Source organism: Rhinolophus hipposideros, assembly GCF_964194185.1.
Source record: "Rhinolophus hipposideros genome assembly, chromosome: 8".
Taxonomy (NCBI): domain Eukaryota; kingdom Metazoa; phylum Chordata; class Mammalia; order Chiroptera; family Rhinolophidae; genus Rhinolophus; species Rhinolophus hipposideros.
The window spans coordinates 21,195,758-21,209,770 of record NC_138054.1 but is presented as its reverse complement, the minus strand read 5'-3'; the positions used below and the strand labels follow the sequence as shown (position 1 = coordinate 21,209,770).

The following is a 14,013-nucleotide window of genomic DNA, read 5'->3' as shown; positions in this document are numbered from 1 at the left end:
AATTTATTTAAGATTTTTTTTGTTTTGAGGACTTCATATACACAAATGACAAGAAATACAAATGTGTATTCCCTTCAGAGTTTTCACACAAAAAAAAGTTTTAATGACCATGTAAACCAAGACCAAGGCCCTTATGAGTATTTTTAAAAGAAAGAAATGAACATAAATCCTTTAAACACTGTATTTCTTCTCCTAGATTCAGTTACATATTTTATTGAATTATTAAGATGACACAGAAGAAAATTCTAAATTCATTGTAATCTGGTCTCTCCTAAAACAAATGCTATAAGATAGATGGAATTTTCAGGCCACTATTGAAATAATAAGGATTCATTCAAAATAAGGTAAAATGTTCCATCTTGCTCCAACTGAGACAAATGGAATATGCTTTGTACAGTTTTATGTTAATGACAAGATTTAAATGCTTTCAGCATCAATGTATCTTACGACTACATTTTTTAAAACATTACTTGGTACAGCATAAGGCATAATAAGAAGAATGAAAACAGGCTGTGGCAGAGGCTGATGTCCAAACCTGTTCAGGAAAGACCTGTGAAGCGAGACCAAGGAATCAAATGTGGAACCAGACAGCGAGGGCAAAACCCTGTTGTCGAGCTGCAGCCCATCTGGCCCTCCCGTGTGGACCCTTGCTTCTCCACAGAGCATTTATCAATCAGGGTCCTAGCAAAGCAGATGGCACACTGCGAAACTGAAGAGATTTTTAAAAAGGGACTATTTACTGAAGTTTGGCAAGGTTAGGAAAACCAATCAGAAACAATGCTGTACTCTTAAGGCTAGCGACAGTGGGCTGTTTCCACCCCTGGGCCTGAAAACTCAAAAGAAAGGAACAGTTACAGGAACTTGGAGAAAAAGAAGAATAGAGGGGGCCACCTGACAGAAGCTGTGGCCTTCAGGGGAGGGAAGCAACCCATCCAGGATGAGCAGGGAAGGTGGGAGGGGGGGCTGAGAGGGGAACAAACACTCCTATCTCAGGCTCCAGTCACACTTCCAACCTCCAAAGGGCTAAATCCCACTAGACGCCAGATAGCAAGGATCCACTGACGCCAGTCACACAGGTCAGCCTCCATGAACACACAGCAGGTGGAAGTGGGTGAAGAACGGATCTTGAAGGGCAAACAGAACTGGCCCACTTCTGTGCAAGACCCTAAGATGAAAGTGAAGCAAACTACAAGTAACACAGAAGACACAACAAACGGCACAACTGGTTGGAGCAAAAGGCCTAGGTATGGAACTAACGGAAGACAAAGTGCAAATGGCAGATCGGGGTAGAAGATCACACTAAGTAGCAAATTAATTTGGGTAATGGGCAACTACTGAAGGCGCATACATAGGAAAGCAAAATACTAGGTTGGTGCAAAAGTAATTGTGGTGTTTGCAATTATTTTTAACCTTGTAGGCCACAATTACTTTTGCAGCAACCTAATAATATGAAGACAGAGGCAGCAGTATCCAACCAGACTGAAAGGAGAGTCACTGGTCAGCTGGGTTATTCCAGCAGTCTAGGTATTAAGGAGATAGTGTAGTAAGAAATAGACATTAATATGAATTGATCCCCTAGTATGTTCTGCATATCTCAAAAGTCTTATCCATTTAACCCTCTCAATTTTAAACTCAGAAAACTGAGCCTCAGAAAAGTAACATGCTGAAAGACAACGAGCAACCAGTTAAGTGCTACAAAGGCCACATTATTTCACTAACTTGTGCTGTCTAGATGAAGTATTGGCAATAGAAATAGTAAATGAAGAAGAGAAGCTCACTGACAGGCCTTATTCTGATGAACCAGATCTCAGATGAGTCACTTAATCCCTCCCTAGCTCAGCTTCCTCATCTGCAAACTAAGGACACCTAAAAAACAATTTCTTCCATCTCTAAAAGTCTCTTGTTGCAGTACTATGACTCAATTCATCAGCCTTCCCAGCCTCAAGCCAGGCCTGCCAATAAACATCCCTGTCAACTTCATCTTCAACTCATATCGTGCTGTAGACTCTTAGAATTAAATCCAACTGCCATCTCGCCAATAAACCCACTTGAGCCCAAATTCCTCAGTGAGAAGAAGCCATCCTTAATTAACCCAACAGGGAGGTAGGTATAGGCCTTCTGTGATATTGTGATATAATAAAAAAACATAATTTGGTCTTCATCCCCAGTCTTGATAGAGTTCCTAAACCTCATAATTTCCTGATTGACAGGGATGAGTGGAGTATTTTTTGTTGTCATTCATCATAAGCCCCTTTCGACTGTATCTGAGTTTATGCTAATGGGGAAATTCTTGAAGGATGGGAGTGGCAACCAGAGGAGCCAACCATGTGAAGTTCAATCAGCAACGGCCAATGATTTGATCAATCCTACTTATATAACATAGTAGAGCCTCCAGAAAACCCCAAATTAAGGATTTGGAGAGTTCCCAAGCTGGTGAAACAGTGGGGTGCTGGGAGGGTGGCACACCCACAGAGGGCATGGAACCTGTGTCCCTTTCCACATACTCTGCCCTGTGCATTTCTTCCATGTGGGTGCTCCTGAGTTATATCCTTTATAATAAAGTAGTAACAGTAAGCAAAGGACTTTCCTGAGTCCTGTGAGCTGTTCTAGCAAATCATCCAATCTGAGGAGAGGGTTGTAGGAACCTGATTTAAAGTTGGCCTGTCAGAAGCACAGGTGACAATCTGGACTTGCGATTGGCATCTGAAGTGGTGGCAGCCTTGTGAGACCAAGCCTTTAACCTGTGACATCTGCACTAACTCTGATTAGTCAGTGTCAGAACTGCTGGGTGTAGAAAACCTAAACATTTGGTGTCAACGTATTGTGAGTGCAGAACAATATAATTTACCTTTACCTTCTATGATTTCCTATAGAAGTTACATCTCTGCAAGCCATCTGGCAGCCTCCTGAGCACAGCGTTAATTACTATTCATCATTTTTAACAGACTAATGTCTAGAGTGGCTTTAGGTTCACAGCAAAAAATTGAGCAGAAAGTAGGAAGTTCCCACATATCCTCTCCCTTCCTCCACCACACTCCCCATTGGTTTACCCACAGCCCCCACCAGGGTGGTACATGTATCACAATCGATGTACCTACAGACACATCATTACCCACAGCTTATGTTACCATTCACTTATGGTGCTGTACATTCTCTGGGTTTGGACACCTGTGCAATGACAGGGACCAACATTACAGTACCGTACAGAATAGGACCACTGCCCTAAAAATCCTCTGTGCTCCATCTAGTCACCCTTTCTCCCCCTTCGTTAACCCCTGGTAACCACTGATCTTTTTACTGTCTGCATAGTTTTATCTTTTCCAGAAAGTTATATGGTTGGAATCATAGAGTATGTAGCCTTTTCAGATTGGCTTCTTTCTCTTAGTAATGTACTTTTACATTTCCTCCGTGTCTTATCATGGCTTCGTAGCGCATGGCTTTTCAGCACAGAGTAATATTTCACCATCTGGAAGTACCACAGTGTATTCATCCATTCACTGAAGGAAATCTTGGTTGCTTCCAAGTTTTTGCAATTATGAATAAAGCTGCTATAAATATCTGTGTGCAGGATTTTGTGGGGACATAAGTTTTCAACTCCTTTGGATAAGAACTAAGGAGTGCAACTGCTGGATCAGATGGAAAGAGTATGTTTAGTTTTGTAAGAAACCACCAAACTGTTTTCCAAAGTGGATGTACCATTTTGCACTCCACCCAGCTATGAACCCTGTTGTTCCACATCCTCGTCAGCATTCGGTTTGTCAGTGTTTTAGATTCTGGCCCTTACAATACGTGTGTGGTGGTAGCTCACTGTTGTTGCCATTTCCAACTCACTAATGACATATGATGTGGAGCATATGTCTCTTTATACGTGTGTTTGCCATGTGATATGTTCTTTTGTGAAGTTTCTGTTCAGGTCTTTGGCCTATTTTTTAAATCAGGTTGTTTAGTTTCTTATTAATGAATTTCAAGAGTTCTTTGTATATTTTAAATAAGAGTCCTTTATCAGATATATCTTTTCCAAATATTTTCTCATGGTCTATGGCTTATCTTCTCATTCTCTCAATAGTATCTTTTGCAGAGCAGAAATTTTTAATTTTAATGAAGTCCAGCTTATCAATTCTTTCTTTCATGAATCATGCATTGGGTGTTGCATCTAAAAAGTCACTGCCATACCCAAGGTCACCTAGATTTTCTCCTGTGTTATCTTCACCTCCATTCAGGTCTTTAAAAAACTTATCGTGTGGCCAGTACGGACCTGATTCTCTAACAGAAGATAAATCAGGCAACAATATCCTCAAGCATCCTAAAGCACTGCTTTAAGCAGCTCAATCCAACAACCATTAAGGCAGTGATTCCCCACTGGGCGGGAGCAGAGAAGTTACAGCACAGTGTGAACAGAGAGTCAAGCTTAACAGCACAGGCCCTGGAGCTACAATGGCCAGGGTTCAAATCCCAGCTCTGCCACTTAATAGCTGTGTGTTCTTGTGTTTTAACGTCCTCATCTGAAAAATGAGTATAATATTTGTACTATTTGACAGGACTCTTGTGGAGATTACATGACTTGATGCACGTGAAGTGCTTGTCACACTGTAAGTGCACAATAAATGATAGTACTTCTGGATTCTCCAAGATGGGGTTGAGGGATAGTTTGAAAAAAAACATTCAAAATTATCACTACTAAAACATTTTAATCATATTTCACTTTATTTTCGAATTTCAACAGATTAAGCTATAGTCTCATTCTCATATTCTGTAATCATCAATCACTAATAAATCAAAGACTCAAAATTAATGAGCATTAATAACAGCATATCGAAGGTAGTAGATACAAGCCAGCAGGAAAAGTATGTGGTTAAAATTATCTATTTGGTGGAAGTAGTCTATTTGTTTAAAAAAAACAAAACACAAATTTCTCATTTATAACAAGATAAAATTTTAAGTGAGATCCTCAATTCATTTAACTTAATATTTCAATATCATATTACTGGTTTTCATTTGTGCTAATCTAACAGAGGAAAATAAACTATTACTATTTAAAAATTAACTACAGAATTAAGGATGGCTTATTTCTCAGTGACATCTATAAGAATCTGTTTCAATGAACATTGGCTAATGAAAGAAGCAAAACATAATTCTACTTCTATTTTCTAGTGTAGTAACTATAAAAATTACACCTGGAAGTGGTATCAAAATTGAACACTTAAAAGTACTTTTAAAGAGGAAAACTGCAACTAATTATGTGATATGAAAACACGCAAATGTCAGTATTATCGCAATAAAACTGAAAAGAACATACAAAATCATTTCCTTATTTCAAAATTGTTTAAACTCTATCTTCCTGATCTGACATATAAATTAAATCTATTTTAATAACAATAAAAATAAGATTTAAAAGAACAAAAACAAAAAAACTAAGACCTGACTCACTTGAAAGCTAATCAAATATATGTCTCCTATATGGGACCAGTCAATGCATGAAACAATCAGGGACCAAATTTTATGATTTTTATATCTAAAACAAAAATTTTCAAAAAGATGCTCAATAAATAGAAACTAAGTGGTATTTTTATAATATAGTTCAAACAATCTATACCTCTGCTATCTCACTTTCAACAATTACCTTTAATTGTTTCCTCCACAACTTCCACTACTCGATCTATTTGTTGAACCTAAAAAGAAAACCAACTGTTAGACAAGCAGTTTACACAGAGAAGAAATATTAATTTGTGTTTATCCTTCTGCTTAAGTCAACGTTACACATTTTCTAAGCACATGAATGTAGGTTTTCTTCAATTAATGCATTTGGAGATATTATAAAAAATATTCTATGTTAACGTTTTATGTTACAATGCAGTATGAAATTATCACTCTCCTGACCGCTAATGACAATTGAAATACTACATTTGAATGAACTGCCTGGAGTTCTGTTAGGAGAGTCTATCAACATAAACTCAAAATGTTCAAAGATATAAACTGAAGTTTAATTAAAACATGTCTTTCACACAGGGATTAAAGAAAAGTGGTATAAAATGACAACCTACATAAAAAGACATGCTGATATTAAGGAGATTTACCCCAAGTTCTATGCTTTATTATTTAACACTGAAACCCCTTTTAATGAATTTCTACCGTGTGCTGGGTACTGTGCTCACATCCATGCACTGGAGTCAAATAATAACAGTTCCTGCCCTAGACACCAGTGCCTAAGGAAGATTTCCCAGGGTGGCATGGGATCACAGAGGAAAGGTAATAAAATCTGACTGAGTGATCCAGGAATGCTTCTCAGGGAATCAAAGGTGACTCTTATGGGATATACAGGATTAGGCTAGAAGACGCTCACCAGAGAGACTGAATTAGAGTGGTTAAAGGTTAGAAGGAAAATGAAAGAAGCAAAGAAGCTAAAGGAACACATAAAGAATAGATCATAAGTTGATATTACTTCTACCTTAAAAATCCTCAACTCTTCACTGTTTTATTACAGAAGCTATAATACATATTCACTGAAAAAATTCAAACAAAACAGAAATATAAAGAGGAAATCAAGCAACCCTTAACATCCTCCATCTTCCATTTCCACTTCTCAGATGAAATCACTCCTAATAGCTCGATGAGTAGATACCAAGACATTCTTCAGTGCTAAACATTTATAAATACAGTAGTCCCCCTTATCCAGGAAGGATGCGTTCCAAGATTCCCAGTGGATGCCTGAAACCACAGATAGCATCGAGCCCTTTATGTACTATATTTTATCCTACCATGTTTCCCTGAAAATAAGACCTAGACGGACAATCAGCTCCAATGCGTCTTCTGGAGCAAAAATTAATATAAGACCTGGTATTATATATTATATTATGTAAGACGGGGTTTTATATAAATTTTTGCTCCAAAAGATGCATTAGAGCTGATTGCCTGGGTAGGTCTTATTTTCGGGGAAACACAGTATACACACATACCTATGGTAAAGTTTAATTTAAAAATTAGTCACAGCAAGAGATTAACAATAACTTACAACAAAATAGGGCAATTATAATACTATACTATAATAAAAGTTATGTTCCTGTGGTCCTCTCACTCTCTTATAACCGATCCCATAACTAAGACGGCTACTAAGTGACTAATGGGCAGGTAGCATATACAGCGTGGAGATGCTGGACAAAGGGATGGTTCACGTCCTGGAGGGGAAAGGGCAGGACAGCGCGGGATGGCGCGAGATTTCGTTCATGCTACTCAGAACAGCATTCAATATAAACCTTATGAATTGTTTATTTCTGAATATTTCCATTTAACCAGATAGTGCTTGACTACATATAACCAAAACTGCAGAAAGTGAAACCATGAATAAGGAAAAACTGATGTAGTTCTGTTACATATTTTTTTTTACAAATTATGAGATAGATAGATGCTAGATAAAACAAAACCTGCCCCTTGATTTGTTCCCTATACATCATCAGTACATTTTACTAGTTGCCCCGATCCCATAACACATTAATCCATTCCCATACTGATGGACATTTATGCTATTTCTCATCTTTCATTATTGTACAACGATGCTGCAAAGAACTCAACTAAGACAAAAAGAACCTTTTTTAAAAATTTTATTAAAAATGCAATGGCGAATCTCTTTAAAATTTTCCTTTGTCTTACAGGAAATAAGGAAAGACTTGTGAGAACACACTTGAATCCAGCTCTGCCTCTGACCACTGAGCCCAGCATGATTGGTGGCAGTAGCAATAATAATTAGGAAACTGTCAAAGCAAAGGAAATCTCAGAGAATGTTGGATCTTTAGTCCCAAACAAACCTACCTAACTGAAGATTGTGCTTACTTGGAATCATTACAAGCATTAGGTTCTGGTTTTATTAACAAAGTCTACGCAGTTTCCTTAAAGAATGTGATCAAAGCCAGGATAACAAAAAGTTCAAAGAGGAGCAAGCAGTGTCAAATGCTACAGAGATAGCAACATTAAGACTACAGTGGGTATGCCTGATTTAACGAGGCGCTCAGTGAAATTAGGGGAGGCGGGAGGAGTTCAATAGTAATGAATCTTAAATAAGAAAACGGTGGGGTGATCACGTCGTGAGTTAGATAAATTTCTAATCACTATATTGTACACCTGAAACTAATATAGTACTGTATGTCAATTATAGTTGAAAACGAAAGAAAATGGTGAAATGGTGACAGCTAATATAGACTACCTTTCAAAAAGCTGGGTAGACAGGGAAGGAGGAAGAGGAGAACTCCTGGTAGCTAGGAGAAACTGAGTGTATATATGTTTGGGTTTGGGTTAATGAATTCAACTTTTGATTGAGTGCTTAATTGATGAGGGCATGGGATGTACATTCTGAGTGGAGAAAAAGTAGTTGAAGATAAAAGTAATAACTGATGGAGCAAGTTTGTTCAGAAAGTGGAGTAGGTAAGATCCACAACAAGGGTAGAGAGACAAGCTGAGAACGGGAGCGGGGCCAAGTTGTCTTCTTGTGAAACAAGGGGTTATACGAAAAACTTGGGAATGGATGCTAGCTAGTACTGTCATTGAAGGCACACACAATGCTAAGCTATGCTGCGAGTGAGAAAGCATACCGTCAAATAAGAACAAAGTGAATGTTTAAAATACCTGTTGAAAATTTAATATCTATTTAAAACAAACAAAAGTGATGACTAGGGACACATAAAAATTGCCGGACAGTATTAAGATACCAGTTGAAATTAGAAACCATGAATTTTTAACAATGACTCCACGTACAGCTGTAATTTTTCTTAGAGCCCAGTAATTCTCGTGTAGGAACCAAACAGTTAGATAAATGGATAGTTCCCAGGTTTGTTCATTCTGTCATTCATTCATTGAGTCTGTCAGTCATCATTTATTGAACATCTAACATCTACCACGATGGCTCAAAAAGCTAGGGAAACAGCACTGAAAGATTTATGGATGGATTTGAAGGATATGGAAGAAAATAATTATAAATTTTGGATAAGATACACCTTGGAGAATAGGTTAGATAGGGAAAGAAGCAGTGCCAGAAATGAGAAAACAAGTGGCTGGGGATTGGGGAAAAGAAGGAAGAAATAAAAGAGAGAGTGGGAAAGAGGGACAGAGGAAGGAAAGATAAAAAGGAGGAATGAATACAGGAGTTTATAATCAGGGTACAGATACAAGCATTTAGTACTTTTGAAAAACAGTAAAGTCTAAGATTGGGTTATAAGAACAAGTTGCTAAAACAGGATGAAAGTGGTAACAACTTGAGTTGAGAAAAAGGAGAGAGGTTAGAGTGTTGATGACATGACAACATGAGGACATTCAGACTGCCCGAGACATTAGAGACATGGTAGGATAAGGAAGAGTGGGTCAAATTTCCCAGTGATGTGGGTGAATGAGAAGATATGAGTTGAGGAAAGAAGACAGAGAATAAAAGGAATAACTTATGAGATAATTCAATGATGGAACCAAAATAACAATGCTTATGTATGCAGTTGGAGATATAACAGCTCAAAGGGAGCACTGCTCCCAGTCTGGCAGCACCTGGGCCGAATAAGCAACCGTATTTGTACAGAAGAGTCAGAATCACAAGTGCAGGAAACAGTTAAAGGTTAAAAAGTTGAGGGTAAGCTACAACCATAAAATTCTTAGAAGAAAACAGAATCATATCTGGTTAATCACTAGAGGAACCTTGGATTCCTCTAGACAACAGTTTCTTAGATATTACACCAAAAACATAAGCAACAAAGAAAAGATAAACTAAAATTAAAACCTCTTGGTGCATCACAAAACACCATCAAGAAAGTAACAAGACAACACAGAAAATGAAGAGAAAATATTTGCAAATAATAAATCTGATAAAGGACTTACATCCAGACTATACAAACAACTCAGATAACTCAATTACACAAACACAAATAAACCATTTAAAAATGGGCAAAAGGTCTGAAAAGACATTTCTCCAAGGAACATTTACAAATGGCCAATAAGCACATGAGAAGATGTTCAACATCATTAGTCCACCAGGGAATGCAAATCAAAACTAAAATGTAGAAATGGAGAATTATTGTTTAATGGGTATAGATTTTGAGTTCTGGAGATGGATGGTGGTGATGGTTGCACAACAGCGTGAATGTATTTAATGCCACTGAACAGTACACATAAAGTTAGTTAAAATAATACGTTTTATGTTATGTATCTTTACCATAATGAGATACTACTTCATACCCACCAGGGTGGCTATAATAAAAAAGCATACAATAACAAGGTGGGTGAAGATACAGAGAAATTGGAACCCTCATACGTTGCTAGTGGGAAAGCAGTAAAATGGTGCAGTTGTTTTAGAAAACAATCTGGCAGAACCTCAAATGTTAAACATCGAGTTATCATATGATCCAATAATTCCTAGCCTAGCTATGTATCCAACAGAAATGAAAACATATGTCGACATAAAAACTTGCAAATGAGAGTTCATAGCAGCATTATTTATAATAGCCAAAGGTGGAAACAACCAAAGTTCCATTAACTGATAAACAAAAGGTGACATATTCATACAATGAAATATCATTAAACCATAAAAGGGAATGAAGTATTGATATATGTTAAAACACTATGCCAAGTGAAAGAAGCCAGACAAAAAGTATTATAATTATGTATAATAAATAGCCAGAATAGGGTACGCTTCAGAGACAAAGTAGAGTAGTACTCGCCTATGGATGTGTGGTGAACGAAATGGGAGAAGCTGATAAGGAGTATTGGATTTCTTTTTGGAGTGATGAAAATATGCTAAAATTGATCCCGGTGATGGCTTCACAACTCTGCAAATATACTAAAAACCAATGAATTACACATGTGAAATGGGAGAATTGTATGGTATGTGAATTATATCTCAAAAAAAGCTCTTATTACAAAAAAAAAATGTTGAGGGTGGTCAAATGTTCTAATGTCAAATCAAGGTCATGAAACTCAAGGAAAAACTGAAACATTCCAAATTAAAGCAGACTAAAGAGACTAACAATTGAATGCAACTTTGGATCTAGGATGTTTCTTTTCTTATAAAGGGCATTACTGGGACAATTGGCAAGATATTAATAAGATTTGCACACTAACATATAGTATTATATCAATATTATTTCCTGATTTTTATAATTGTACTATAGTGATATAAAATATATATCATATATTTTATAAATATATATATAAATATATATATTTATATATAGTGATATAAAATATATATAGTGATATAAAATTCTTTTTAATTTTTATTTTTGTATGAGAATGTCTTTATTTTTGAAATATAGGGGTATTTAGAAGTTGAGAGGCATCATGTTTGCATATTACACAAAACAGGATCAGAAAAAAAATGTGTATATATAAAAAGAGAGTAATTGCAAATTTTTAAAATATTAACATTTGGGGAATCTGGGTAACATGTATATGGTAATTATTTTTGCAGCTTTTCTGTGAGCGTAAAATTATGTCAAGTTTAAGTGTGTGGGGGGGTGGGAGGATGTTGAAGAAATAGAGATTTTCTTTCACCCTGATGGTCAGAGAATTTGCTTGAATGTATAACAGCTGAAAACATGTCCTCTGATTTAGAAAACTGATCACTTTTGCTATTGTGGCAGAAAAAATCAATGTCGCCTACATGTGATAATTTAACCACCGGCTGGTGTGAGGGAAACGCAGAACTTGAAAAAGAAGGGTCTTCCAAACTTGAAGAAAAAGGGTACAAGAAGTATTTGATTACAAACAAATAGGGGAGACGTTTATTAAGTCATTTAATGAAAATATGCTGTCATTTCCATTTTTCATAAGGAGGATATTGGAGGAAGCAGTGAGGTGGGGAGAGAAAAAAAGGGCAGACAGAAAACAAAGAGAAAGAAGAGTGATGGGGGGGGGCGGAATTTAAATGGGAGTTAGGAGGCCAAACAAGGATAGGACAGGAGGCAGCAAGAGAAGAAAAAACAATCACAAGTAGGAACAAACTCAAGATTCACACACACTAAAGAAGAATATATTGAATTCATTCTGGGGAGAAAAGGAAAGCTGTTCTTAATTAATACTATAAATTGTAGCCCTGAATACACAAGAGCCTAGTCTATAGCATATAATTCAAGTAAAATAAATAAAACAGTATCTTGTGTCCTTCAGGCACTTAGTTATAAATATACAGAAAAAAAAGACATGCAGTATGTTCTATTACTGACTCCATATGTTCTCGACAATGAAGAAAGGAGTTGGTGAATAAACAATCCATAAATAACATTAATGAGTCATTCTGCTACAGAACTTTTAAAAGAAATCCATAAAAATATTTTATTCAGCTATTATGAACCCTTCCAAATTTACAGCTAAACACATATTGAAGAAACAAACCTATACAAATGCACCTAAAGCAAGTAAAAGTGCTGTTCTGAAATTTCCTCATTGTTTAGCACAGTGCTATCGAACAGAACTTTCTACAATGATGGAAATGTTGATACGCTGTACTGTCGAACATGGTAGCCACATTCAGTTACTGTACACTTGAAATGTTGCCACTGTGACCTGAACCACACATAAGACAGAAGCATCAACAAGAACCTCCAGGGCGAAGAGAACATCAAAGGGCTGAGGCACAGAAATGATGGTGAATGAGGGTCACAGTGGTAGGAGATGAGGTCAGATAAGTAGAGGAAGAGATTATTTGAGATCTTGTAGCTCATACTATGCAGTTTAGATTTTATTCTACTTGCAAAAGAAGTCACGGGAGGGTTAAAAGAACAATTTTAACAGCATTGCTCAGGTTAATCCCATGGAAAATGTTCAAAGACAACTCTTTATCCCCATTTCTGTTATTTGGTTGTGAATCTTTTTTGTACTTAACATGAATCTGGCTGGAGTATTACTATGCCTTGATTTTATCCCAAAACATCTCAAAGCCTTTCAGGAGCAAGAAAGCGTATCTACATTATAGATACAAATAAACATAGACACAGAGGAACGTTCTCATTTGCTCTCTTAATTTTGATTGTATATAAATAAATAAGGAAATCATTCTAATTATGAAATATCAGACAAAACTTTAAAATTACCTAAAAACTCTATCAACTTTCACAAGGGAAAAAAATGTCTTTCTTCCTAGCTCCGTTGAGAACTATATATATAAAAAGCCTTTTCCATCAAATGTATGTTTAAGTTTCTCACTTTGACCATAAAGGGTGTTTGATCTAATAATCAGTATCTGACAGGTTCAAGTGCAGGACTGACTTCTCTATAAAAATACTATTCTCTCTAAAAATTTTCTCCAAGCTGTTAAGCAAAGTCCTTACCTCTATAAATGGTATTTATTGGAACAGAGCTCAATTTCCTAATTTCAATTTGGGAAAATCCACAGCAGTCACTAAGTTATCTTAACATCTTTCAACTCTATCAGAAGGAAGATTTCTTGAATTCACAAGCCTGTGAACAACTTGGCCAACGAATTACACAAAAGAGCATTTGATGGTACATGTGGTTTAACTTTCTGAACAAAGCTTTCTCATCTCCCAGTATATTTTCATCTTCTTTCATATCTTCATTGAGAAGTTTTTCCCCAATAGTAGAAATAGCCCTTTCATCAAAAATGATAGGACAGCACATTCCACACACAACTCAAAGCATATTTTCTACCTGACTGATACCAGTGAGTGACTAACACTAAGTAAGAGATAAAAATTACTAATTGAAAAATGAGACCAGGCTATACGGAAGAGTATCAGTACCAGGAACTTCTTCTTAAATCCAATTAAAATACCTATAACACTTTCTGTAGTGAGAAAAAATCTTTCAGTAATTATAACAAAATTGAACGTGCTAAACTCAATTATACAGAGAACCATTATTTGGAACACTGGAATATTATATTAAATAATAGGACATGTTACAAAGTAAAAAATGATTTTTAAAGTGGTACTTAAGTTTAAAACAGCAATGTTAGAACTGAAACAAAAATACACATTAGAGACGCAAAACATTAACTAATAAACAATACTTTCTGTAGCAGACAGAAAA

At 36.3% G+C, this 14,013-nt stretch overlaps 1 protein-coding gene across 2 annotated transcripts in view; it reads right to left on the bottom strand.

The window, feature by feature from the left end:
• Window positions 1-14,013, bottom strand: part of CDKAL1 (CDKAL1 threonylcarbamoyladenosine tRNA methylthiotransferase) — a 629,213-nt gene that overhangs the window by 426,457 nt on the left and 188,743 nt on the right. For both annotated transcript variants that reach the window (XM_081056268.1, XM_081056269.1), the window contains one exon: window positions 5,621-5,669. In XM_081056268.1, the coding sequence (XP_080912394.1) occupies window positions 5,621-5,669 (49 nt within the window). The remainder of the gene's footprint in view (window positions 1-5,620; window positions 5,670-14,013) is intronic.